This window comes from Dendronephthya gigantea, unplaced genomic scaffold (genome assembly GCF_004324835.1).
Source record: "Dendronephthya gigantea isolate DGI-Jeju-01 unplaced genomic scaffold, DenGig_1.0 000313F, whole genome shotgun sequence".
NCBI classification, from domain to species: Eukaryota; Metazoa; Cnidaria; class Anthozoa; order Malacalcyonacea; family Nephtheidae; genus Dendronephthya; species Dendronephthya gigantea.
In genome coordinates, this window is record NW_021163323.1 from 77,662 (window position 1) to 103,860 (window position 26,199).

General features: G+C 38.3%; 2 protein-coding genes across 7 annotated transcripts; both read right to left on the bottom strand.

Annotated features, from left to right (window-relative positions):
* Positions 1 to 1,623: 1,623 nt before the first annotated feature.
* Positions 1,624 to 24,270, bottom strand: LOC114541859. Of its 6 annotated transcripts, XM_028561667.1 has the most exons (6): positions 22,908 to 24,270; positions 20,265 to 21,195; positions 20,061 to 20,166; positions 14,487 to 14,646; positions 13,307 to 13,352; positions 13,128 to 13,201 (listed from the first exon to the last, which is right to left on the bottom strand). In XM_028561667.1, exons 1-4 carry the CDS (start codon positions 23,028 to 23,030, stop codon positions 14,616 to 14,618), a joined length of 1,191 nt encoding a protein of 396 aa, XP_028417468.1. In that variant the 5' UTR covers positions 23,031 to 24,270; the 3' UTR covers positions 13,128 to 13,201; positions 13,307 to 13,352; positions 14,487 to 14,615. The 6 variants fall into 6 exon arrangements, 5 of the variants coding, with proteins under 5 accessions (XP_028417467.1, XP_028417468.1, XP_028417464.1 ...); XM_028561666.1 differs by lacking the exons at positions 13,128 to 13,201; positions 13,307 to 13,352 and adding an exon at positions 1,624 to 1,802; XM_028561663.1 differs by having other exon boundaries at positions 20,061 to 21,195.
* On the bottom strand, positions 2,766 to 9,445 carry LOC114541861 (E3 ubiquitin-protein ligase parkin-like). Its single transcript, XM_028561673.1, has 6 exons — positions 9,187 to 9,445; positions 7,837 to 7,984; positions 6,812 to 6,921; positions 6,560 to 6,646; positions 3,007 to 3,112; positions 2,766 to 2,909 (listed from the first exon to the last, which is right to left on the bottom strand). Exons 1-5 carry the CDS (start codon positions 9,358 to 9,360, stop codon positions 3,053 to 3,055), a joined length of 579 nt encoding a protein of 192 aa, XP_028417474.1. The 5' UTR covers positions 9,361 to 9,445; the 3' UTR covers positions 2,766 to 2,909; positions 3,007 to 3,052.
* Positions 24,271 to 26,199: the final 1,929 nt, after the last annotated feature.

A 26,199-nucleotide genomic window follows, 5' to 3' on the forward strand; every position in this document is an offset into this window, starting at 1 on the left:
AATAGATGGTAGCATTCTAAGTTGATTGTCAGACATATACTGATTTGTATTTTTGTGATTAATTTAAATTAAGTCAGTTCTTAGAACAATAATAAATTAAGTCAGTTCTTAGAACAATAATAAATTGATGAAAATTCATTGAGGAAGGTTTAAAATGAGACACCTAATAAAACATTTGAAATAAGCTTTCTGCACCCCCTCCACCTGGGTCTTTCCTACCCCCCTACCACCTAGGTTTTTCAGCCACAACCCCACCCCTCCCCACCTGGGTTCCTCTGCCCCGGTCCCCCAGACCAACAATCCGAACTGAGCCTCTGCCTCAAGAAAGAGCTCAGTTACCTATTTTAAATATCAGCCTGTCTGTAAATGATGTCTGTGTCTGTCAGACTGCCACAGACCAAGTCATATTGTAAAATTTAACAATTAACAAGATTTGAAAAGATAGTTTTACCCTTTATTAAAACAAAACCCTGATTAACTAATATAAATTGGTTTGTCAACTAAAATAAAATTCTTGTTTCAAGTTTGCTCACAGATTGTTTTGTAATTTCACGTTTTCCATCGCATCCTTGAAGGCTTTTAGTACAAGATTTACATTATCTTTTGTACTGTTCAACCCCATCAGACCAACACGCCATATCTGAAAAATTTCATGACAAAAAGTACGGTTTTTCACAGGGAAAAAAATTTACGATTATGGAGGGAATATCTGCGAATATGGAGAAGAAAATTGTGAATATGGATACCTTTCCAGCAGATCTTCCAAGACAACCTGAAATATCCATTTTATATCTGAAAATTAAATCAATTACTCCATTTTAACACTCTCCCTCTTTTATACTGGTTCCCTATGAATCACCCCCCTGCAAGTAATAAAAATTGTCGTGTTGCTAGGGGGGTAATCTTCCCAAAATTGAGCACTCAGTAAGTACCATTAATGGAAGAAATCAGACCCCCTGTTCATATTAAAAATGGGGCAGTTCGCAGGGGGGTGATTTCCTTCATATACCGGTACTTACACTTTCTTTTATTTTTATTGTATTTTTATCTTTACTTGAAAGCACGACATAAAATTACCATTTAGACCTAACGCGGGGGGTGAAGGAAGTATAATCATCAAATTCATTTATAATGGTAGTATAGACCAATTGCGAAACTTAGTAACCCGAAACTTACTAACCCGAAACTTAGTAATGGAAACGAGGCTTATTATGCAAAAACCAAAGAACCTTTGTTTCCTTTGCCAAAAATTTTCAACGTGATTCGCCGAGTGTTTGAGCAGTTTTATGGTAGTTTTCTGAATTTTCTATGTATTTGTTTACCTTAATTACAAAAATCAATATCACAGTTAGTCGAATACCAGATTTTATTTTGATTTGGCGTCTTTTCGCGGAGTTTTCCCGTTTTTTTCCTGGTCTACGCAATTGAGAAAAACATGGAAAAGGTCACAGCAAATTCAGGTAAGTCAACGTTTCTTCCAAATTATAATTTCACCAAGTTTTTGCACCTATAATAACAATTACAATTAAATTGACTTTTGCAAAATACAATGACATTTTCGTGCAAATAAAACCAAATACGGTAGAAATAACTACAAAACCGTGCTCTAATTTACCAATACAACAACTATTATTACAAATAGTCTTTTGGGTTTACGATTAAACCATTCTTATAAAGTTGTAAATGCAAATGCTGTGTTATTCCTGAGTAAGCAACTTCCTGCGATTTTCCTAACACTGAGCCTTCATCAGCGAACCCTGAAGACTTCGAAGGCGTGAAATAAAATATCTTTGCACTAAAACCTATAAAAAATGAATGAAGTGAATTACTCTAGTGCAATACACGGGTCTACGAGGTTGTCCTCAAGTCATGCAACAATAAACCTTCCATATTTCATTTTAATATTTATAGTTTTATTGTGGAAGATAATGAAAGCGAAAGAGAGAAATTGTGTACAAGTGAAATAGTCTGATTGTCTTTTAAATTGCCGTGGAAAACTCGTTTTCTTTCGAGAAATGCATTATAGTTTAAAATTTAGTTTAGCCGAATTCATATTAGAGGCGGGAAACTCGTCTTACAAGGTCAAGGAAAACAGGAAACTCGTCTTACAGGGGAAACTCCTCTTCGAAACTCATCTTAGCCGGGAAACTCGTCTGATGTGAATCAGGCCACAGACGGGTTTCTCGTCAGAATTTTCCCGCCTAACTTTCCCGTCTAAACAAACGGTTAATTTGAACGGGAATCCCTTCTGGACGAGAAACTCGTTTTAAATTCGCATTTAGAGTTTTAGACGGATAAATCAGACGAGTTTCTGAAATATCAACACGGTCAAGGACGGAACAAGGGTAAAGCCCGCCGCACAAGAGAGCTATCAGCTGAACAAACGACCTCGCGAGGCAGTTAACTCAGCCTGAAAACTATCCGCACACGATAGAAACTTGCCTCTCGAGGCGAATTCCTCACGAAAAACTATCCGCACACGAGAGTAACTTGCTGAGCTAACAACCTCGCGAGGTCTTTACCTCAGCTACCAGCTCTCGTGTGAGGCGCGCTTAACTGAGAAAATAAACAAAATTATTATCGTAATAATCACGATACCCTTTTTAGCATTACCCGACCCATCACACGTGTAAATTTTATATCCATTCCAAGTCATATCAAGACGGGTTTTTACAATCAACTTTCCTGTCTAAGATGAATTTCCCGTGCCTAATATGAATTTGGTTATTAATGTGAGAGAGATGATACCTTCGGCTTCCCCGCTTCCTTGAATATACAATCCATTGTTATATGGTTTGTTGTTGTTTGAATAAGAACGTGATTTTCGTCAGATCTTCGCAGCAAATGGTGTCATGACAGAACTCCCTGGTTTGCAAATTATGTCGACACCATTGTGTGTACGAGAACCTCTGTATAATGATAAATTCACTTTAATTTAATTGTTTTGTAAGATTATAAGAACATTATTTATTCGCTGTGTTGTTACAAGGTTACATCTGGTCTTACCTTGGTGTTCCGAAATCACCACAACCCTGACTGTCACATTCACGGATTAAATTTCTACCATTTGAGCTGAAAAGCTGACCAAGTTTAAAACATTCAACCGCATTATCTAGAAAAATAAATCCAGAAAAATACGATGAAAAATAACGAAGTGATACTTGAGAATTCTATGAACAAGGATATATATCACAATATGTATTCCAGTACCTGCAAAGACTAGGAATATAACAACGATCTTAACAACTCCAAACATCTTTGATCTGCTAAAATTTAATCTTCTAGCTTGAAATGGCTTTTCATCGACATAATGACCGCACTTATACAGGATGTTTAAAAAACGCAACACTTAATATTTATGAATATTTTGATACGCTATACGATCTTTTGTGATCAAAACGAAAGTGAATTTCATAAACAGTTTGAAGTTGCGTTTTTCTTATTCACCTCAGCTGTAGATCAATCCACAAGATATCCTGAACCATTTGTGTGTTGATGAAAACTCATTTAGATTGGAATATTATTGCACCGGGAAAATATTCAACTTGACTTAGACAGAGTAAAATACTAAAGTAGGTCACATCTGGGTGCATTGCAAGCTAATGGGTTAACAAGAGACACTGACAGATAGTTTTGTTAACTTATTAACTGACAGTGTTCTTCCACTGATGAGTAAAATCATCTGACATTAGACAGAGTAAAATGCTAAATTAGGTCACATCTGGGTGCATTGCAAGCTAATGGGTTAACAAGAGACACTGACAGATAGTTTTGTTAACTTATTAACTGACAGTGTTCTTCCACTGATGAGTAAAATCATCTGACATTAGACAGAGTAAAATACTAAAGTAGGTCACATTTGCTTGCATTGCAAGCTAATGGTTAACAAGAGACACTGACAAATAGTTTTGTTAACTTATTAACTGACAGTACTCTTCCACTGATGAGTAAAATCATCTGACACGATTAGGAAAAATCTAGGTTCATAATGCTGGACCATGCAGTTTGACCCATTCACTTGGCATACATAGCTCAGTGCGTTATACTCCAGTCCCAGGTCTCTCTCTCAGCTCGCGATATTTTTAAATTTATTTGTGGAAACACCGCAGCAAATTCCAGGAATTCCTGACAGCAAATGATGCATTTTATGCAAACACTTTATAAGGAAGAGATATTTGTCTTCATAAACTGATCATTTTGGAGAAGATTTCGAGAAAATACAAACACAGACATCTTCATGAACAAACATTGTATCTATATTCAGTCTATACAGCGAGGTTTATACTACAGAGCGACAAACAACACAGAACTTGCTTTATTATTACGACACAAGAACGACGTGAAATATGGCTTCATATATACAAGGCTACGATGAAGAAAGGTTTGTGGACAAAATCAATCAAAATTTTCATTGTCAGATTTGCTTCAACGTCTTGAAAGAGCCGGTTATGTGTTCGAGAAACCAGCATTCTTTTTGCCGTTGTTGTATTACGAAACATCTGGAAAATTCTCAAACATGCCCAACGTGTGCTGATGAACTGACCGTAGAGACTTTGGCCGAAGCACCGCGAATGGTAAAAGATTTCCTGAATGAATCAAAAATTCGTTGCGTTTACATCGACAGAGGTTGTCAAGAAGTTGTAGAATTACAGCATCTTGACCGCCATGAAGATACATGTGGATATACACCAACCGTTTGTACAAACCAAGGCTGTGGTTTAATTGTCAACAAGCGTGATCTTATTCACCATGAAAGTGAAGTCTGTGAATTCTGAAAGTTGAAGTGTCACTCGTGCGGAGAAATAACGAAAACTTTAGCAGATATGGAGGAAAGAATGGCGAATATCGAGAAGAATATCGAGAAGAATAATACAACAGTTGAAATTAAAATAAGAAATTTAGACAGAAAAATAGACAAAAACACGGCAGATATAAAAGCAGATATGGAAGGAAAACACGAAGCGGTTAACAACGAAGTCAGAGGATTGAAAACAGCTTTGGTCAGAGCTTTTGATGAAATGAAGGACGTTCTTATCACGATGGAGGCCAAGAAAAAAGAAAACATAGCAAAGGTAATAAATAGACCAAGTGGTGATAAGGAAAATATAATTGTTGCTGGAGGTATAGGAATTAACTCTGTAGAGATGTTTAACTGGCGTCAAAGAACATGGTCGCCATTACAATCAATGCCAGAGGGTCGTTATGCAGCGACTTCATTTATTTATAACAATCATATGACTATAGCTGGGGGTAGCTGTCGTGGTTTTTCTGGCATTGTTGATGATATGATTAGAATGAATATTGACCCAAACCCTGATCTCTCAACACACTGGAGTGACTGTCCTGTTAAACTACCTGATAAGTTGAATAACCACAGGAGTGTGCTGTATAATGATCAGTTGATAGTCTCTGGAGGTGATAATGAAAATGGTTCATCTGACTTGATCAGTTCAGTCCAGCTTGTTCCTCCCTATACTGTGAAGACCTTATCAAGAATGCCAGAACCAAGAAAATATTACAGCATGGAAATATTTGATGATAATTTGTTGATACTTGGTGGAAGAACAACTCACAGCCACAAAGATAACCTCAGCAGTGTCGTACTGTACGATATAAAGAAGAATGAGCTGAAACAGTTGTCACCACTGCCGTATGAAGTGAGTCACATGGCAACTGTGAGATGGGGAGACAACATCGTTGTTATTGGTGGTGCTGACAAACATGGCCAGTTCTTAAATACAGTTATCATTTACAATTTCAAGACAGAACAAAGTCACATGCTGCCATTAATGATATGTAAGAGAAGTGCATGTACCGCAGTTGTTATTGAAAACAACATTGTAGTCCTGGGAGGGTGTGGTGAGCAAGGAGAGCTGAAGTCAGTTCAAGGTTTCAACTTTGAAAGGTATTCTTGGGAAGAACTTCCAGAAATGTCTAAAGCACGATACTGGCACACTGCTGTTGTTGTGTGAACAATATGTAAGGTATTAAGTGAAAACTCCTAACATATTATGAACAATTGAAATGAACTATAAGATTTTCACAAAGTTATAGAAATAGATTGTAGCATTCTAAGTTGATTGTCAGACATATACTGATTTGTATTTTTGTGATTAAATTTAAATTGAGTCAGTTCTTGGAATTATATATTAAAGAACAATAGCAAATCTTTAAAATAGATATTTTCATTGAGGAAGGTTTAAAATGAAACTTCAAACAAAACAGTTCAACCTGGTTGGATCAGAGTTATTAGTTTCTATTAACTGTGGTTTGGATTAAAAAATTCAACTTTCCCAGAAGGATAAATAATTCTGAGAGACATAAAATGAAAGGGTAAACTTACGATGTTTCAGAGCATTTGATGCAGGGAATATTTCTGATGTTAGATTTCAACATTGATAACGGTGCCTACGACCTACTTTAGTATTTTACTCTGTCTAATGCCAGATGATTTTAATCATCAGTGGAAGAGTCAGTGTCTCTTGTTAGCCTATTAGCTTGCAATGCACCCAGATGTGGCCCACTATTGTATTTTAGGTCTGATAGGTGAATAACTTACAGCTGTTTTTCCCTGACAGTTTGTATTGGATTCACATTGTCCCTGCATGTGGCCTTTCGTCAATACATCATCCCAACCATTTGGACCCTTGCAAGAAACCATAAATATTGTGTAAACAAGATGTTTGTAGACATTCAAAAACTTTCACAGCAAGCTTGTAAACAAGTTGTAACAATGTCAACATTTTATAAAGTCTAAATATAAATCTGCTGGAGATTTTTTACAAATTGTTTATAAGGAAACAGTAAATACCTGTGATAGAACAAAGCTTCCTTCCTTGCAATTTGAACATCGACATCGCAATTTTCCTTGTGTTAGTTTCTTGCAAGTTTTACAATAAACAAAGAAGAAACTTTGCTTGCCTGAGATGAGAGAGTATGAAAAATATTGATTATTAAACGAACCCTGGTGTTAGAAAGAGCAGGGTTTTGTATTGATGGAGTATAATATAAGATTAGGAGGGTAAGATATATTAAAAGACATGTAGGGAAGGGTCAAGGGTGTATGGAAGGGGGGACTATACAGGAGGTTAAATTGATAGAAGGTCTATTAGAGAAGAGGTATAAAGGGAAGGTTATATTAGGAAGGGAGTATGGGGGAAGGGTTAGTTTAGAGAGTTATTTTAGAGGTGTATTATAGTCATGAGGGACATTCTACTAGGGAGGGGTATAAAGAGGGGGTTATTTTGGAGTTTTATTTAGAGACTGGAGTATTAGAGAAGTATATTAGAGAGGGGTATACTTACAGGGTGGGGTATAAAGAGTGGGTTATTTTAAGAGTATTATTTAGAGACTGGAATATTAGAGAAGTATATATTAGAGAGAGGTATACTTATAGGGAGAGGTGCAGGAAAGGAGTTGTTAGAGTGTTAATTGGAGAAGGATATTAGAGAATAGGTGTAAGGGCACATTAATTGGGAGGGGCATGAAGGGGGAGTTGTTATAGGGGGTTAATCAGAGAGAGGGTTATTCCGTAAGAGAGAAATCCTACAAAGGAGGGGTATGTGGAAGGAATTGTTATAGATATAGAGTTAGTTCAAGAGAGGGTGGGAGCGAGATAAAGAAGGGTTAATTTAGAGTCAGGCACTTGGAGAGAGGGGTTTTTAAAGAAGATTGAGGTGTATTTGTGAGGGATATACTACGGAAAGGTATAAAGAAATAGTTATCACAGTGGGGATGGATTGGAGGTATTTATTGATGGTGTGTATTAAACCAGGAAGAACACTAAAAAGAGAATGGTCACATCATTGAGAGGTTTATGAAAGATCTTGTCACCACCTGATTGTTGAGATTCACCATCTTCACCTTCGTCATCCTGTGTCAGTTTCACTTTCGTCAAACCATCATTCGCATTGTAAGTTGCATCAACTGAGATCTGACCAGATTTCTGAACAGCATGAATGACGCTGTGGTTCATCTCTGCATTCTATAAAAAAACACAGTTTCAGATCTCTGAATGCCAGACTGATTGTCAACTGACGGCAATTTAAAGACTGCTTTCCATTATGTTAACTTTGTCTGCATGGGTGAAACAGCCTTCAGAAAAATCTGCAGGTGCAGTTGTGACACGCCTCAAGAAAGAGAAGACAGCGCTATACCTAGAAGCTTAATTGACCTTTTTCATAATGACGTCAAATGCGGAAAGTCTGATGTTATATGAAGTTTCATTGGTTTGATAGTTTTGTGGAGCCAATCAAATTTCGTGTAACATCAGGTTTTCAGTGGTTGAGGTCAGTATAAGAAAGGTCTATTGTGGGCGTACATTCATATATTTGTTTATGCCCAACTTATTTCTTTTGTATGCTATTGTTCCTATCATATGTAAATATGAATGTACGAATATACACCCTTCAATTAAGCCCTCCAGCCACGGCACTGAGGCAAAGTTAATGTAATGAAAACCACCTTCAGGAATACAAATATTTCATGTTCTGAAACTTCACTTTCTGATGCAAGTTTAGAAAGCCAAGCAATTGAAAAATGGTAAAAATTTGTAGATCTTTCACTCAAACTTGCTTTAAAATCACTGGCTACCATAAAAAAGCCAACCAGATTTCTCTCTTTTTTTTGAAAGCCTAGCTGTGAACAGATCATCTATTGCAGTCAACTATCCAGTATTTGCAAAGAAATTTAAAAAGATTTCACTGATGAGGTTATAGTGCTAAATAATCTCAAATCTCAGTGAATTATTTTGTAAATACATTCACAATGCTAGTTGGTTCACTTTTGAACCATATTCCAAGACACCTGAAGCCTGGCTACAATCTGAGAATTTTGAGAATCATCTGAAAAATCCTGGAAACTGTCCATGAGTGAGAATTCACATAAGTTTGGGTCAGGTTTTAGTGGAGAAAGATGGTTTTGAAAAATGTCTTAAAGGATCATTTTATCAAGATTCAGACACTGTGATATTCTGAGATGGACTGACTCAAGCAAGACAAGCTGTATCATAATCTATATCTGATTTACTATAACGAAGATGGTCGCTTTAAACATCAAAATCCCGAACTAAAAAAAACCTCATTTATGAAATCATTTCAACATTTCACAGTAAAGCTTTCGTTATTTCTTTGAAAATTGTTATATAAATCACATTAAAAGCTTGATATTTTCCTAAAAATCACTCACCCCGAGTGTTAATTCATCGGGTAATTCTCGACCGGCAAAAATGATTTTAATTCCAGCAGTTTTGACATTTTTCTTGCGAGCAATTTCGTGTTTTAGTTGAGCGATTGTCCAGGATGGTTGAAAACGAAGGTTAAATGATTTGCCGTTGAAGTTTACGGTCACGTCGTGCGACATATTTCGCTAGAAAAGCTCGTGTATTTCCTTGCAATTGAGAGAAAATAATTCAAAATATTTTGCTTCAAAACGAAAGTTTGGAAACTGAAATGTTTGAAAATTGAAAGTTTAAAACGACGGTTGCTTCCACTTACCAAAACAAACTTCCTCTTTTTCCCTTGAAATTTCACTCCCTAGCAGTTTTCTGATCTCTTGGCACACTGGAATGTTCCGCGTTTTCTATGTTGGCAATCAATATAATTCCAGAGATTAGGTTAGGATTAGGGTTAAATTTAGGATTAGGTTTAACCCTATTTAACAATAAACATAGGACCTAATCTTAACCCAAATCGTAACATAATCTCAAATAACAATATTATTGTCTGACGGATAGTTTTTTTAACTCATTAACTGCCAAAACAAACTTCCTCTTTTTTCCTTGAAATTTCACTCCCTTGCAGTTTTCTGATCTCTTGGAACACTGGAATGTTTAGCGTTTTCGAAGTTGACAATATATGCGCAGAACGGACTTTACCTCATCTTTAAGATTAGGTTAGGATTAGGGTTAAAATTAGGAATGAGTCTCACCCTATTAAACTATAAACCTAAAACATAATCTTAACCCAATTCCTAAGATAATCCCAAAGATTAAATTCGTGTATTTAGGATTTAGTGAACATGGAGTTTTATATTAAAAACTATCGCAGCATCGTCAGCACTTTTGAAAGGTAAATTCGCATTTTAATAGAACAAGTTAAAGCTTTTAGAGTCGACTTAAATTACTGCAAAATAACATTTCTCTAAAATCTACTGAAAATATCAGAAAAAGGTTTCATTTGGCTCCAGCTCTCTCCGTCAGCTCGTAACATTTTCAAATTCATTTTTGGAAACACCGCATCAAATTCCAGGAATTCCTGAGTCCTGACAGGAGAGCAGCGTTCTCACTTTTAAGGAAATTTTTGTCTTATTTCACCAAGAGGAAATTTTGATCTTATTTCACCTTTTTAAGGAATTGTTTGAGGGTTTTTAAGGAATTGTTTGAGTTTTAACTAATATAAAACCAAAACAATTTTCCCGCCTTTTTAGTAAACTACACAAACTACACTAGGTCCCAGGCTTCATATCTGGGAACCCGGAGATTTAAGGAAATTTTACTCAATCTGAGGAATTTTTGTCCTTAGTCTAAGGATTTCTAAACAATAGGATGTGAGAGCCCTGCAGGAGAGGACGCGTCTTATGCAAATACTTTATAAGGAAAAGATATTTGTCTTCATAAACTGATCATTTTGGAGAAGATTTCGAGAAAATACAAACACCGACTTCTCCAAGAACGAACACTGTATCTATATTCAGTCTATACAGCGAGGTTTATACTACAGAGCGACAAACAACACAGAACTTGCTTTATTATTACGACACAAGAACGACGTGAAATATGGCTTCATATATACAAGGTTACGATGAAGAAAGGTTTGTGGACAAAATAAATCAAAATTTTCATTGTCAGATTTGCTTCAACGTCTTGAAAGAGCCGGTTATGTGTTCGAGAAACCAGCATTCTTTTTGCCGTTGTTGTATTACGAAACATCTGGAAAATTCTCAAACATGCCCAACGTGTGCTGATAAACTGACCGTAGAGACTTTGGCCGAACCTTCACGAATGGTAAAAGATTTTTTAAATGAATCAAAAATTCGTTGCGTTTACATCGACAGAGGTTGTCAAGAAGTTGTAGAAGTGCAGCATCTTGACCGCCATGAAGATACATGTGGATATACACCAGCCGTTTGTACAAACCAAGGCTGTGGTTTAATTGTCAACAAGCGTGATCTTATTCACCATGAAAGTGAAGTCTGTGAATTCCGAAAGTTGAAGTGTCACTCCTGCGGAGAAATAACGAAAACCTTGGCAGATATGGACGAAAGAATGGCGAATATGGAAAAGAACATAGGGAAGAATAGTATAACAATTGAAACTAAAATAACAAATTTAGAGCGAAATGTTGCACGGAATATCGAGAAAAACACGGCAGATATAAAAGCAGATATGGAAGGAAAACACGAAGCGGTTAACAACAAAGTCGATGGATTGAAAACAGCTTTGGTCAGAGCTTTTGATGAAATGAAGGACGTTTTTATCACGATGGAGGGCAAGAAAGAAGAAAACACAAGAAAAGTAGGAAATAGACCAAGTGGTGATAAGGAAAATATAATTGTTGCTGGTGGAGGTTTTTTGAATGAGTCTGTAGAGATGTTTAACTGGCGTCAAAGAACATGGTCGCCATTACAATCAATGCCAAAGGATCGTTGGGGAGCGACTTCATTTATTTATAACAATGATATGACTATAGCTGGGGGTTTCTGTGGTTTGTCTGGCATTGTTGATGATATGATTAGAATGAATATTGACCCAAACCCTGATCTCTCAACACACTGGAGTGACTGTCCTGTTAAACTACCTGATAAGTTGAAATACCACAGCAGTGTGCTGTATAATGATCAGTTGATAGTCTCTGGAGGTGATAATGAAAATGTTTCATCTGACCTGATCAGAGCAGTCCAGCTTGTTCCTCCCTATACTGTGAAGACCTTATCAAGAATGCCAGAACCAAGACAAGATCACAGCATGGAAATATTTGATGATAAATTGTTCATAGTTGGTGGAAGAACAACTGGTAGACACAAAGACAACCTCAGCAGTGTTGTACTGTACGATATAAAGAAGAATGAGCTGAAACAGTTGTCACCACTGCCGTATGAAGTGAATCACATGGCAACTGTGAGATGGGGAAACAACATTGTTGTTATTGGTGGCGTTGACAAACATGGCAAGACATTAGATACAGTTATCATTTACAATGTCAAGACAGAACAAAGTCACATGCTGCCATCAATGAGATGTGAGAGGTATGGATGTACTGCAGTTGTTATTGAAAACAACATTGTAGTCCTGGGAGGGCGTGGTGAAGATGGATACCTGAAATCAGTTGAATGTTTCAACTTTGAAAGGTATTCTTGGGAAGAACTTCCAGAAATGTCTAAAGCAAGATGCTCGCACACTGCTGTTGTTGTGTGAACAATATGTAAGGTATTAAGTGAAAACTCCTATCATATTATGAACATTTGAAATGAACTATAAGATTTTCACAAAGTAATAGAAATAGATTGTAGCATTCTAAGTTGATTGTCAGACATATACTGATTTGTATTTTTGTGATTAAATTTAAATTGAGTCAGTTCTTAGAACAATAATAAATCTTTGAAATAGATATTTTCATTGAGGAAGGTTTAAAATGAAACACCAAATAAAACATTTATAATAAGCTTTTCTGTTTCTCCCACCTGGGTCCCCCCCCCCTCCAAGCTAGGTTTTTTCACCCTCCTCCCACTTAGGTTTTTTCAGCCACAACCTCACCCATCCCACCTGCATTCTTCTGCCCCAGCCCCCCTACCACATAGGTTTTTCAGCCACAACCCAATGCCTCCCCACCTGGGTTCTTCTGCCATGGTCCCCCAGACCAAGAATCCTAACTGAGCCTCTGCCTCAAGAAATAGCTCAGTTACCTATTTTAAATATCAGCCTGTCTGTAAATGATGTCTGTGTCTGTCAGACTGCCACAAACCAAGTCATATTTTAAAATTTAACAATTAACAAGATTTGGAGAGATAGTTTTACTCTTTATTAAAACAAAACCCTGATTAACTAATATAAATTGGTTTGTCAACTAAAATAAAATTCTTGTTTCAAGTTTGCTCACAGATTGTTTTGTAATTTCACGTTTTTTATGGTATCCTTGAAGGCTTTTAGTACAAGATTTACATTATCTTTTGTACTGTTCAACCCCATCAGACCAACACGCCATATCTGAAAAATTTCACGACAAAAAGTAAGGTTTTTCACAGGGAAAAAATTTACGATTATGAAGGGAATATCTGCGAATATGGAGAAGAAAATTGTGAATATGGATACCTTTCCAGCAGATCTTCCAAGACCACCTGAAATATCCATTTTATATCTGAAAAAGAAATTGATTATTCAATTTTAACACTTTCCTCTTTACTGGACCTCTAATAATCACCCCCCTGTAAGTATTAAAAATGGGGTTGTTAGCAGGGGGGGACTCTTTCCCAAGATTCATCACTCAGCAAGTACCGTTAATGGAATTTCCACCCCCCTGCCCATATTAAAAATGACGCTAGTAGCAGGGGGGTGATTGCCTCCATTTACAGTACTTGCTGAGTGGATGAACCACTTATGCAAAAAACTATGGAGTTGTTCTTGTGATAGGTATTCTGTGCCTACACTTTCTTTTATTTTTATTGTATTTTTATGTTTACTTGAAAGCACGACATGAAATTACCATTTAGACCTAACCCGGGGGGTGACGGGAGTCAATGACCAAATTCATTACTCATTCTGTTTCGAGAAATGCATTATAGTTTAAAATTAAGTTTAGCCGAATTCATATTAGAGGCGGGAAACTTGTCTTACAAGGTCAGGAAAACAGGAAACTCGTTTTACAGGGGAAACTCCTCTTGGAAACTTATCTTAGACGGGAAACTCGTCTGATGTGAATCAGGCCACAGACGGGTTTCTCGTCAGAATTTTCCCGCCTAACTTTCCCGTCTAAACAAACGGTTAATTTGAACGGGAATCCTTCTGGACGAAACTCGTCTTAAATTCGCATTTAGACGGATAAATCAGACGAGTTTCTGAAATATCAACACGGTCAAGGACGGAACAAGGGTAAAGCCCGCCGCACAAGAGAGCTATCAGCTGAGCTAACGACCTCGCGAGGCAGTTAACTCAGCCTGAAAACTATCCGCACACGATAGAAACTTGCCTCTCGAGGCGAATTCCTCACGAAAAACTATCCGCACACGAGAGTAACTTGCTGAGCTAACAGCCTCGCGAGGTCTTTACCTCAGCTACCAGCTCTCGTGTGAGGCGTGCTTAACTGAGAAAATAAACAAAATTATTATCGTAATAATCACGATACCCTTTTTAGCATTACCCGACCCATCACACGTGTAAATTTTATATCCATTCCAAGTCATATTAAGACGGGTTTTTACCATCAACTTTCCTGTCTAAGATGAATTTCCCGTGCCTAATATGAATTTGGTTGTTAATGTGAGAGAGATGATACCTTCGGCTTCTCCGCTTCCTTGAATATACAATCCATTGTTATATGGTTTGTTGTTGTTTGAATAAGAACGTGATTTTCGTCAAATCTTCGCAGCAAATGGTGTGATGACAGAACTCTCTGGTGTGCAAATTATGTCGACATCATTGTGTGTACGAGAACTCTGTATAATGATAAATTCACGTTAATTTAATTGTTTTGTAAGATTATAAGAATATTATCGATTCGCTGTGTTGCTACTAGGTTACATCTGGTCTTACCTTGGTGTTCCGAAATCACCACTAGCCTGACTGTCACATTCACGGATTAAATTTCTACCATTTGAGCTGCAAAGCTGAGCAAGTTTAAAACATTCAACCGCAATATCTAGAAAAATAAATCCAGAAAAATACGATGAGGAATAACGAAGTGATACTTGAGAATTCTATGAACAAAGATATATATCACAATATGTATTCCAGTACCTGCAAAGACTAGGAATATAACAACGATCTTAACAACTCCAAACATCTTTGATCTGCTAAAATTTAATCTTCTAGATTGAAATGGCTTTTCATCAATATAATGACCGCACTTATACAGGATGTTTAAAAAAACGCAAAACTTAATATTTATGAATATTTTGATACGCTATACGATCTTTTGTGATCAAAACGAAAGTGAATTTCATGAACACTTTGAAGTTGCGTTTTTCTTATTCACCACAGCTGTAGATCAATCCACAAGATATCCTGAACCATTTGTGTGTTGATGAAGATTCATTTAGATTGGAATACTATTGCACCGCGAAAATATTCAACTTGACTTAGACAGAGTAAAATACTAAAGTAGGTCACATCTGGGTGCATTGCAAGCTAATGGGTTAACAAGAGACACTCACAGATGGTTTTCTTAACTTATTAACTGACAGTATTCTTCCACTGATGAGTAAAATCATCTGACACGATTAGGAAAAATCTAGGTTCATAATGCTGGACCATGCAGTTTGACCCATTCACTTGGCATACATAGCTCAGTATGTTATACTCCAGTTCCAGTTCACTCTCTCAGCTTGCGATATTTTTTAATTTATCTGTGGAAACACCGCAGCAAATTCCAAGAATTCCTGACAGCAAATGATGCATTTTATGCCAACACTTTATAAGGAAGAGATATTTGTCTTCATAAACTGATCATTTTGGAGAAGATTTTGAGAAAATATTAACACAGATATCCTCAAAAACGAACACTGTATGTATATTCAGTCTATACAGCGAGGTTTATACTACAGAGCGACAAACAACACAGAACTTGCTTTATTATTACGACACAAGAACGACGTGAAATATGGCTTCATATATACAAGGCTACGATGAAGAACGCTTCGAGACCAAAGTCAGTCAAAATTTCCTTTGTCAGATTTGCTTCAATGTCTTGAAAGAGCCTGTCCTGTGTCCGACAAACCAACATTGTTTTTGCCGTTGTTGTATTACGAAACATCTGGAAAATTCTCTAACATGTCCAACGTGTGCTGATGAACTGACCGTAGAGACTTTGACCGAACCAAATAGAATGGTAAAAGATGTGATAAATGAGTTAAAAATTCGTTGCAATTACATCGACAGAGGTTGTCAAGAAGTTGTAGAATTACAGCATCTTCACCGCCATGAAGATACATGTGGATATACACCAGCCGTTTGTACAAACCAAGGCTGTGGTTTAATTGTCAACAAGCGTGATCTTATTCACCATGAAAGTGAAGTCTGTGAATTCCGAAAGTTGAAGTGTCACTCGTGCGGAGAAATGACGAAAACTTTGGCAGATATCGAGGAAAGAATGGCGAATATCGAGAATAATAATAAAACAATTGAAACTAATATTACAAATTTAGAAAAAATATGGCGAAAATACCACAGTCGCAGATTTAAAAGCAGATATGGAAGAAAAACACGAAGCGGTTAACAACAAAGTCGATGGATTGAAAACAGCTTTGGTCAGAGCTTTTGATGAAATGAAGGACGTTCTTATCACGATGGAGGGCAAGATAGAAGAAAACACAAGAAAAGTAATAAATAGACCAAGTGGTGATAAGGAAAATATAATTGTTGCTGGAGGTTTATTCAATGAGTCTGTAAAGATGTTTAACTGGCGTCAAAGAACATGGTCGCCATTACAATCAATGCCAAAGTATCGTTATGGAGCGACTTCATTTATTTATAACAATCATATGACTATAGCTGGGGGTTGCTGTGGTGGGTCTGGCAATGTTGATGATATGATTAGAATAAATATTGACCCAAACCCTGATCTCTCAACACACTGGAGTGACTGTCCTGTTAAACTACCTGATAAATTAATTTCCACAGCAGTGTGCTGTATAATGATCAGTTGATAGTCTCTGGAGGTGATAATGGAAATGGTTCATCTGACTTGATCAGAGCAGTCCAGCTTGTTCTTCCCTATACTGTGAAGACCTTATCAAGAATGCTAGGACCAAGACAACGTCACAGCATGGAAATATTTGATGATAATTTGTTGATAGTTGGTGGAAGTACAACTGGCTATCACAAAGACAACCTCAGCAGTGTCGTACTGTACGATATAAAGAAGAATGAGCTGAAACAGTTGTCACCACTGCCGTATGAAGTGAGTGATACGGCAACTGTGAGATGGGGAGACAACATTGTTGTTATTGGTGGTGCTGACAAACATCGCAAGCCATTAGATAAAGTTATCATTTACAATGTCAAGACAGAACAAAGTCACATGCTGCCATCAATGAGATGTAAGAGGAAGGGATGTACTGCAGTTGTTATTGAAAACAACATTGTAGTCCTGGGAGGAACTGGTGGGCAAGGAGACCTAAAATCAGTTGAAGGTTTCAACTTTGAAAGGTATTCTTGGGAAGAACTTCCAGAAATGTCTAAAGCAAGATGGCAGCACACTGCTGTTGTTGTGTGAACAATATGTAAGGTATTAAGTGAAAACTCGTGACATATTATGAACAATTGAAATGAACTATAAGATTTTCACAAAGTTATAGAAATAGATTGTAGCATTCTAAGTTGATTGTCAGACATATACTGATTTGTGTTTTTGTGACTGAATTTAAATTGAGTCAGTTCTTAGAATTATATATTAAAGAGCAATAACAAATCTTTAAAATAGATATTTTCACTGAGGAAGGTTTAAAATGAATCACCAAATAAAACATTTGAAATAAGCTTTCTGCACCCCTCCCACCTAGGTCTTTCAGCCACAACCCACCCCTCCCCACCTGGGTTCTTCTGCCCAGGTTCCCCAGACCACAGAGCATACAGAGGTTTGACTTGGCATTAATTATGCGTTCCTAGCGGCCATGTTGTTAGCCAGTGCGCTAAAGAGAGGCCCTATCCCCCCCGAACATTATAAATAGCCATCGCTATATAAATAAACAGATCGTTCCCACTTGTATACTCTTCTATACTCTTCTAAAGGATAAGAACTAACAAAATCTGGTTTTGAGAAAAAAATTGAGCAACGTTTTTGTCAAAAATACGATTTTCCAGATAGTTCTGTCTCGGCTGTTTATATTCCATTATGTGTTCAAGCCGCTATATGCATGATTTCCCGGGGGGAGAAGGCCTCTCTTGAGCGCACTGGCTAAGCGAGGGGTACGCAAAATTAACGGCAGTGAAACCTCTGTATGCTCTGTGCCCAGACCAAGAATCCTAACTGAACCTCTGCCTGAAGAAATAGCTCAGTTACCTATTTTAAATATCAGCCTGTCTGTAAATGATGTCTGTGTCTGTCAGACTGCCACAGACCAAGTCATATTTTAAAATTTAACAATTAACAAGATTTGGGGAGATAGTTTTACTCTTTATTAAAACAGAACCCCGATTAACTAATATAAATTGGTTTGTCAACTAAAATAAAATTCTTGTTTCAAGTTTGCTCACAGTTTGTTTTGTAATTTCACGTTTTCCATCGCGTCCTTGAAGGCTTTTAATACAAGATTTACATTATCTTTTGTACTGTTCAACCCAATCAGACCAACACGCCATATTTGAAAAATTTCATGACAAAAAGTAAGGTTTTTCACAGGGAAAAAATTTACGATTATGGAGCGAATATCTGCGAATATGGAGAAGAAAATTGTGAATATGGATACCTTTCCAGCAGATCTTCCAAGACCACCTGAAATATCCATTTTATATCTGAAAAAGAAATTGATTATTCAATTTTAACACTCTCCCTCTTTACTGGACTTCGATGAATCACCCCCCTGCAAGTATTCAAAATGGGGTTGTTGGCAGGGGGTAGTCCTTCCCAAAATTCATCACTCAGCAAGTACCGTTAATAAAACGAACTACCCCCCTACCCATATTTAAAATAGCGCAGTTGGCAGGGGGGTGATTCCCTTCACTTACGGGTACTTGCTGAGTGACGGAACCACTTATGCAAATAACTATGGAGTTGTTCTTCTGATAGATATTCTGTGCCTACACTTTCTTTTATTTTTCTTGTATTTTTATCTTTACTTGAAAGCACGACATGAAATTACCATTTAGACCTAACCCGGGGGTGACGGGAGTCAATGACCAAATTCATTACTCCTTCTGTTTCGAGAAATGCATTATAGTTTAAAATTTAGTTTAGCCGAATTCATATTAGAGGCGGGAAACTCGTCTTACAAGGTCAAGGAAAACAGGAAACTCGTCTTACAGGGGAAACTCCTCTTGGAAACTCATCTTAGACGGGAAACTCGTCTGATGTGAATCAGGCCACAGACGGGTTTCTCGTCAGAATTTTCCCGCCTAACTTTCCCGCGTCTAAACAAACGGTTAATTTGAACGGGAATCCCTTCTGGACGAGAAACTTGTCTTAAATTCGCATTTAGACGGATAAATCAGACGAGTTTCTGAAATATCAACACGGTCAAGGACGGAACAAGGGTAAAGCCCGCCGCACAAGAGAGCTATCAGCTGAACTAACGACCTCGCGAGGCAGTTAACTCAGCCTGAAAACTATCCGCACACGATAGAAACTTGCCTCTCGAGGCGAATTCCTCACGAAAAACTATCCGCACACGAGAGTAACTTGCTGAGCTAACAGCCTCGCGAGGTCTTTACCTCAGCTACCAGCTCTCGTGTGAGGCGCGCTTAACTGAGAAAATAAACAAAATTATTATCGTAATAATCACGATACCCTTTTTAGCATTACCCGACCCATCACACGTGTAAATTTTATATCCGTTCCAAGTCATATTAAAACGGGTTTTTACAATCAACTTTCCTGTCTAAGATGAATTTCCCGTGCCTAATATGAATTTGGTTATTAATGTGAGAGAGATGATACCTTCGGCTTCTCCGCTTCCTTGAATATACAATCCATTGTTATATGGTTTGTTGTTGTTTGAATAAGAACGTGATTTTCGTCAGATCTTCGCAGCAAATGGTGTCATGACAGAACTCCCTGGTTTGCAAATTATGTCGACACCATTGTGTGTACGAGAGCCTCTGTATAATGATAAATTCACGTTAATTTAATTGTTTTGTAAGATTAAAAGTATATTATCGATTCGCTGTGTTGCTACAAGGTTACATCTGGTCTTACCTTGGTGTTCCGAAATCACCACAACCCTGACTGTCACATTCACGGATTGAATTTCTACCATTTGAGCTGCAAAGCTGATCAAGTTTGAAACATTGAACCGCATTATCTAGAAAAATAAATCCAGAAAAATACGATGAAGAATAACAAAGTGATACTTGAGAATTCTATGAACAAAGATATATATCACAATATGTATTCCAGTACCTGCAAAGACTAGGAATATAACAACGATCTTAACAACTCCAAATATCTTTGATCTGCTAAAATTTAATCTTCTAGCTTGAAATGGCTTAAAATCATCTGACATTAGACAGAATAAAATACTAAAGTAGGTCACTAGGTGACTCGTGGGTTTGGAAGTTTTGAGGAGAGACTTAACTGTGAAAACGCATTTTGTTGAACTGAGGACCATTCCATCGGCTAGCGTTAGGGCGTGTAATGTCTGGCACCTCTGGCCGGATAGTAGGGCCAGTAACATTATCAGCTTGTAAGAACAGTTTTTAAGGCTGATGTCTGGCAGTGGAATGGTAGATAGATATGATAACACAAGGTTGACATCCCATATCCCATTGTACTTGGGAAGGGATGGTCGTTTAGTATATACACCTTTAACCAAACGGCAAACCAGGAGATGAGATCCAAATGATGTTCCACCAGGTAACGTAATAACCGAAGCTAAGGCGGAGCGAGCAGTGTTTATTGCACTATAACCCAAGCCACCATCAAATAGTTGTCGTAGAAACTCTAGACCCTCTGCTAAAGGTGGTGAAATTGGATCAATCCCTCGTTGATGACAAAATTTGCTCCATTTCCTGAGGTAAGAGCCATACTGTCTTCGGGTCCCAACCTTCCATGACGACATGATAAGCTCACAAGTTTCTTGTGAAATGCCTTGGTTAGTGATGACCGCCCTGACAAGTGGCATATCATTAGTGTCAGAGTTTGGTGAAGAGGATGTACTGTCTCTGGCTGGCTTGGTAATGTTAAGGTTAATGGGTCCTTTGGTAGTAAAACCGGATGTTGTATCAGCATTCTCAACAACTGAGGGTACCAGGTCTGTGTGGGCCAATTTGGAACTATGAGAAGCCCTGTTGCCTGGTCCTCTCTGATTTTGCAAAGGGTTTGTTGAACTATGCTAAAGGGCGGAAAGGCATAGAAAATAACATTAGACCAATCAAAGTGAAATGCATTTACAGCATGTGCCTCAGGGTCTGGGTGGTAGGAAATATAGGGCTTTAATTGATAATTGATGCGTGATGCAAACAGGTCAATTTGGGGTGTGACACCTAGCTTAGCGACACTCTGGGTAAACAACTCTTTAGAGAGCATCCACTCTGTGTGGTGGTTATTTTGCCTTGAGGCCTTGTCTGCTTCTATGTTATCTATGCCTGGAATGTGAGCAATGCTCAGCCAAACAGAATGTTGGATGCACCAGCACCATATTTCAAATGTAATCTGGTTGCAAGCATGGGAGTGGGATGTGCCCATATTTTTAATGCACGAGACTGCAGTTGTATTATCTACCATTAGTTGAACATGTTTCCCTGAAACATTCATTTGGAACGATTGTAAAGTAAGATACACAGCTTTAAGCTCAAGGTAATTAATGTGTTCAGATGCTTCAGCAGGTAGCCAGGAGCCACTACAGGAGGTCTCATTAAGTACTCCCCCCCAGCCCACCATAGATGCATCTGTGTGAATGACACAATCTGGTTTCCCATGACTTATGTTACTGTATGATTGCTGAACATTGGCAATCCACCAGTTCAGCTCATTTATAGCTGGGACAGATAGATGCATCTTCTTGTCAAAATTCCCTTTTGAAGCCTTCAATGACCCAGTTTTATCCCACTCAATGTGTCGGTAATAAAGTGGGCCAAATTGGACCCCTGGGAAGCTTGAAATCAAGAGCCCGATCACTCTAGCCACTTCTCTGATAGGTACACCCTTAATATTAGAGTTTTTAAGACCTAGGCAAGCATTCTGTATCTTACAGGCTTGTTCACTGGTAAGCTTTACAGTCATAGTAATAGAGTTCAACAGGAAACCAAGAAAAACAATTTCCTGGGCTGGGACAAACACTGATTTCTTAGGGTGAGTCACAAACCCTACTGTGTCTAAAATAGATACTGTATCTATGACATTGTGTGTACAATCCTCATAAGTGTCGCCTTGAAGATAAGAGTCGTCTATATAGGCTGATGACTCGTGCCCCTGAGCACGAAGTGTTGCATATACAGGCTTGAGAAGTTTGGTAAATTTACGGGGGCAAACTGCTAGTCCATTTGGAAAACACACAAATTTATAAATTGTATTTTTCCATATGAATTTTAAGAACTTTTGATCAGGCTCTGCAATGGGTACAGTATAGTAAGCATCCTTGATGTCGATGGATGCCATAAAGCACTTGGGCTTCATCATGTTTATAACAGTTTTAATATTATCCATTTTAAAATGATGATATTCTACATCTCTATTAAGCCCCTTTAAATTTAGTATCATCCGGTAAGAACCGTCTTTTTTCTTTCGAACAAAAACATTAGAGAAATATTCGCCTGGTTCATGACAGGAGGTGGTGATAACACCCTTAGATAGCAATTTAGTAATCTCATCATCAATAACAGACTGTTCAAAACCCGATAGCGCGTAAGGTCTAGGACAGTCATTTTGAGTTGGCTGGTTCACAAAGTCTATGGATAAACCACTTACAGTATTAAGTATCTCAGAGTCTGAGGTTAGCTTCACCCACTCGTTATAGTAGTGCTTGAGTTGCCCTCCTCGAAAGGACTGTAATTTCTGTTCCAGATAAACACACAACATGGGACAAAATGTGTCAAACTCAGTTACCTGTTGTTTATAAGTTTGAAGCTTTGCGATGACGTCATTCACTTTTGTGGCCGTTTTTCCCGCTCTTTCTTTCTGTACTGTGGCTGCCTGTTGTTGTTGTAATTTGGGCGTCGGCCTTTCCATAAAAAATGTTTGCCCGTAGAGTATGCGGGTTGCGAATGTTGAGATCTAGCGCCTCTTTTGTCATATTGCGCCTTGTAATGGCGCGAGTGACTGCCGTCCACTGACTGAGCAATTCGATTAGTTGTTTTAATATTAGCTAGGCGTGACGGAAGGTCGTCGCCAAACAAAAGGCTCGTCGGTGGATGTTGCGTCGAGCAGAGTGTAGAATACTCTTGATTTAAACAAGGGCGTAAGTATTCACGTCTGCGGAGTGACAAATCGACGTTTGCGTGCCCCAAAAGTGCCAGGGCATCTGTGGCAGTTTTAATAAGCTCGTCCACCGATAAAGGCGTACTTTTTTGGCGTGTCTCGAGCAAGTTCTCAATACACTTTGTCACAGCTGTGCCAGCTTTAGTGATGGCATGTTGTACATTTGCGAGTCGCAAGTCTTGTTGTTTTTTTGCATGGCTTATTTGTCCCCAGATTTCTGGGTTAACTTTAGGAACAGCCAATTTTTCACAGTTAGGCGGGCGACCGTATTTGTCAAGTTTGTCTTTCAGTTTTGTGTCCGACATCTTCTCGGACCATCGTTTATTTACAATGTCCGCCAGCTGAGTCGGGAGAGGTGAGCCTAACGTCTCATCAGCATTAAACTCGTTCGCAATATCGTTCAAAAGGTCATCTTGAGCCTCTGGCGAGTCGCACTTTGTATCGCCCGTGGCGGGCTGGTCCTTCGAGGCCGATTGTATAAGTTTTTCAGCGTCATTGTCTACGCTAGGGCTAGGAGAGCCTCTGTCTTCGCTCTTAGAGCGTTTACGTTTCTTGGCGTGTCGCCGTTCGTTTCCTGAGGGGGAAGAAGAGCGCGACGAGCTGGAGTCACTTGATGACGACCTACGTCTAGAACGCCTTCCTTTCACAACTGCTTCAAAGTTGTCCATTCTTTTGTCCATACGAGCCATATTCGAGGACACTTGTTGCAAAATCTCAGCCAAATTAGGTAAATTCGCCTCCTTCGGACGTTCGTACTCGAGAAGTTTTTCTGTTTCTTCCTCTGAAGGTTGCTTGTTGTCAAGCACATCGTCCCTGGCATCGACCTCTGAGTCAGAGGATTTTGGCCTTTTTTCGCGGCGATCCGAGTCGTCTACGTCCTTGGAAGTTGGCATAGTCAATAGAGTATACTTACAACACGGTTTTCTCGGCGGGGTCCGCGAAGAAATCGATTATTTTAGTCGCAAGTACAAAAGACGTGCTGATCGTTAGAAAACGGTTTGTGCACTGACGTTAGAAATGGCGCGCGCCATCTCACGTGATTCCGTCATGACGTAACCAATGACGAAATAGAATGATGCATTTTATGCAAACACTTTATTAGGAAGAGATATTTGTCTTCAAAAACTGATCATTTTGCAGACGATTTCGAGAAAATACAAACACAGACTTCTCCAAGAACGAACACTGTATCTATATTCAGTCTATACAGCGAGGTTTATACTACAGAGCGACAAACAACACAGAACTTGCTTTATTATTACGACACAAGAACGACGTGAAATATGGCTTCATATATACAAGGCTACGATGAAGAAAGGTTTGTGAACCAAATCGATCGAAATTTTCATTGCCAGATTTGCTTCAACGTCTTGAAAGAGCCGGTTATGTGTTCGAGAAACCAGCATTCTTTTTGCCGTTGTTGTATTACGAAACATCTGGAAAATTCTGAAACATGTCCAACGTGTGCTGATGAACTGTCCGAAGAGACTTTGGCCGAACCAAACAGAATGGTAAAAGATTTTTTGAATGAATCAAAAATTCGTTGCGTTTACGTCGACAGAGGTTGTCAAGAAGTTGTAGAATTACAGCATCTTGACCGCCATGAAGATACATGTGGATATACACCAGCCGTTTGTACAAACCAAGGCTGTGGTTTAATTGTCAACAAGCGTGATCTTATTCACCATGAAAGTGAAGTCTGTGAATTCCGAAAGTTGAAGTGTCACTCGTGCGGAGAAATGACCAAAACTTTGGCAGATATGGAGGAAAGAATAGCGAATATCGAGAAGAATATCGACAAGAATAATGTAACGATTGAAACTAAAATCACAAATTTAGAGAGAAACGTTGAAAAAAACACGGCAGATATAAAAGCAGATATGGAAGGAAAACACGAAGCGGTTAACAACAAAGTCGATGGATTGAAAACAGCTTTGGTCAGAGCTTTTGATGAAATGAAGAACGTTCTTATCACGATGGAAGGCAAGAAAGTAGAAAACACAAGTAAAGACAGAAATAGACCAAGTGGTGATAAGGAAAATATAATTGTTGCTGGAGGTCTTTGGATTAACTCTGTAGAGATGTTTAACTGGCGTCAAAGAACATGGTCGCCATTACAATCAATGCCAAAGTATCGTTATGGAGCGACTTCATTTATTTATAACAATCATATGACTATAGCTGGGGGTTGCTGTGCTGGGTCTGGCATTGTTGATGATATGATTAGAATGAATATTGACCAAAACTCTGATCTCTCAACACACTGGACTGACTGGAGTCACTGTCCTGTTAAACTACCTGATAAGTTGAGATACCACAGCAGTCTGCTGTATAATGATCAGTTGATAGTCTCTGGAGGTGGTAATGAAAATGGTTCATCTGACTTGATCAGAGCAGTCCAGCTTGTTCCTCCCTATACTGTGAAGACCTTATCAAGAATGCCAGAACCAAGACAATGTCACAGCATGGAAATATTTGATGATAATTTGTTGATAGTTGGTGGAAGAACAACTGTCGAATGCAAAGACAACCTCAGCAGTGTCGTACTGTACGATATAAAGAAGAATGAGCTGAAACAGTTGTCACCACTGCCATATGAAGTGAGTGAGATGGCAACTGTGAGATGGGGAGACAACATTGTTGTTATTGGTGGCGCTGACAAACATGGCAAGAGATTAGATACAGTTATCATTTACAATGTAAAGACAGGACAAATTCACATGCTGCCATCAATGAAATGTAAGAGGAGGGGATGTACTGCAGTTGTTATTGAAAACAACATTGTAGTCCTGGGAGGGTGGGGTGAGGACAAAGACCTGAAGTCAGTTGAAAGTTTCAACTTTGAAAGGTATTCTTGGGAAGAACTTCCAGAAATGTCTGAAGCAAGATGCTGGCCCACTGCTGTTGTTGTGTGAACAAT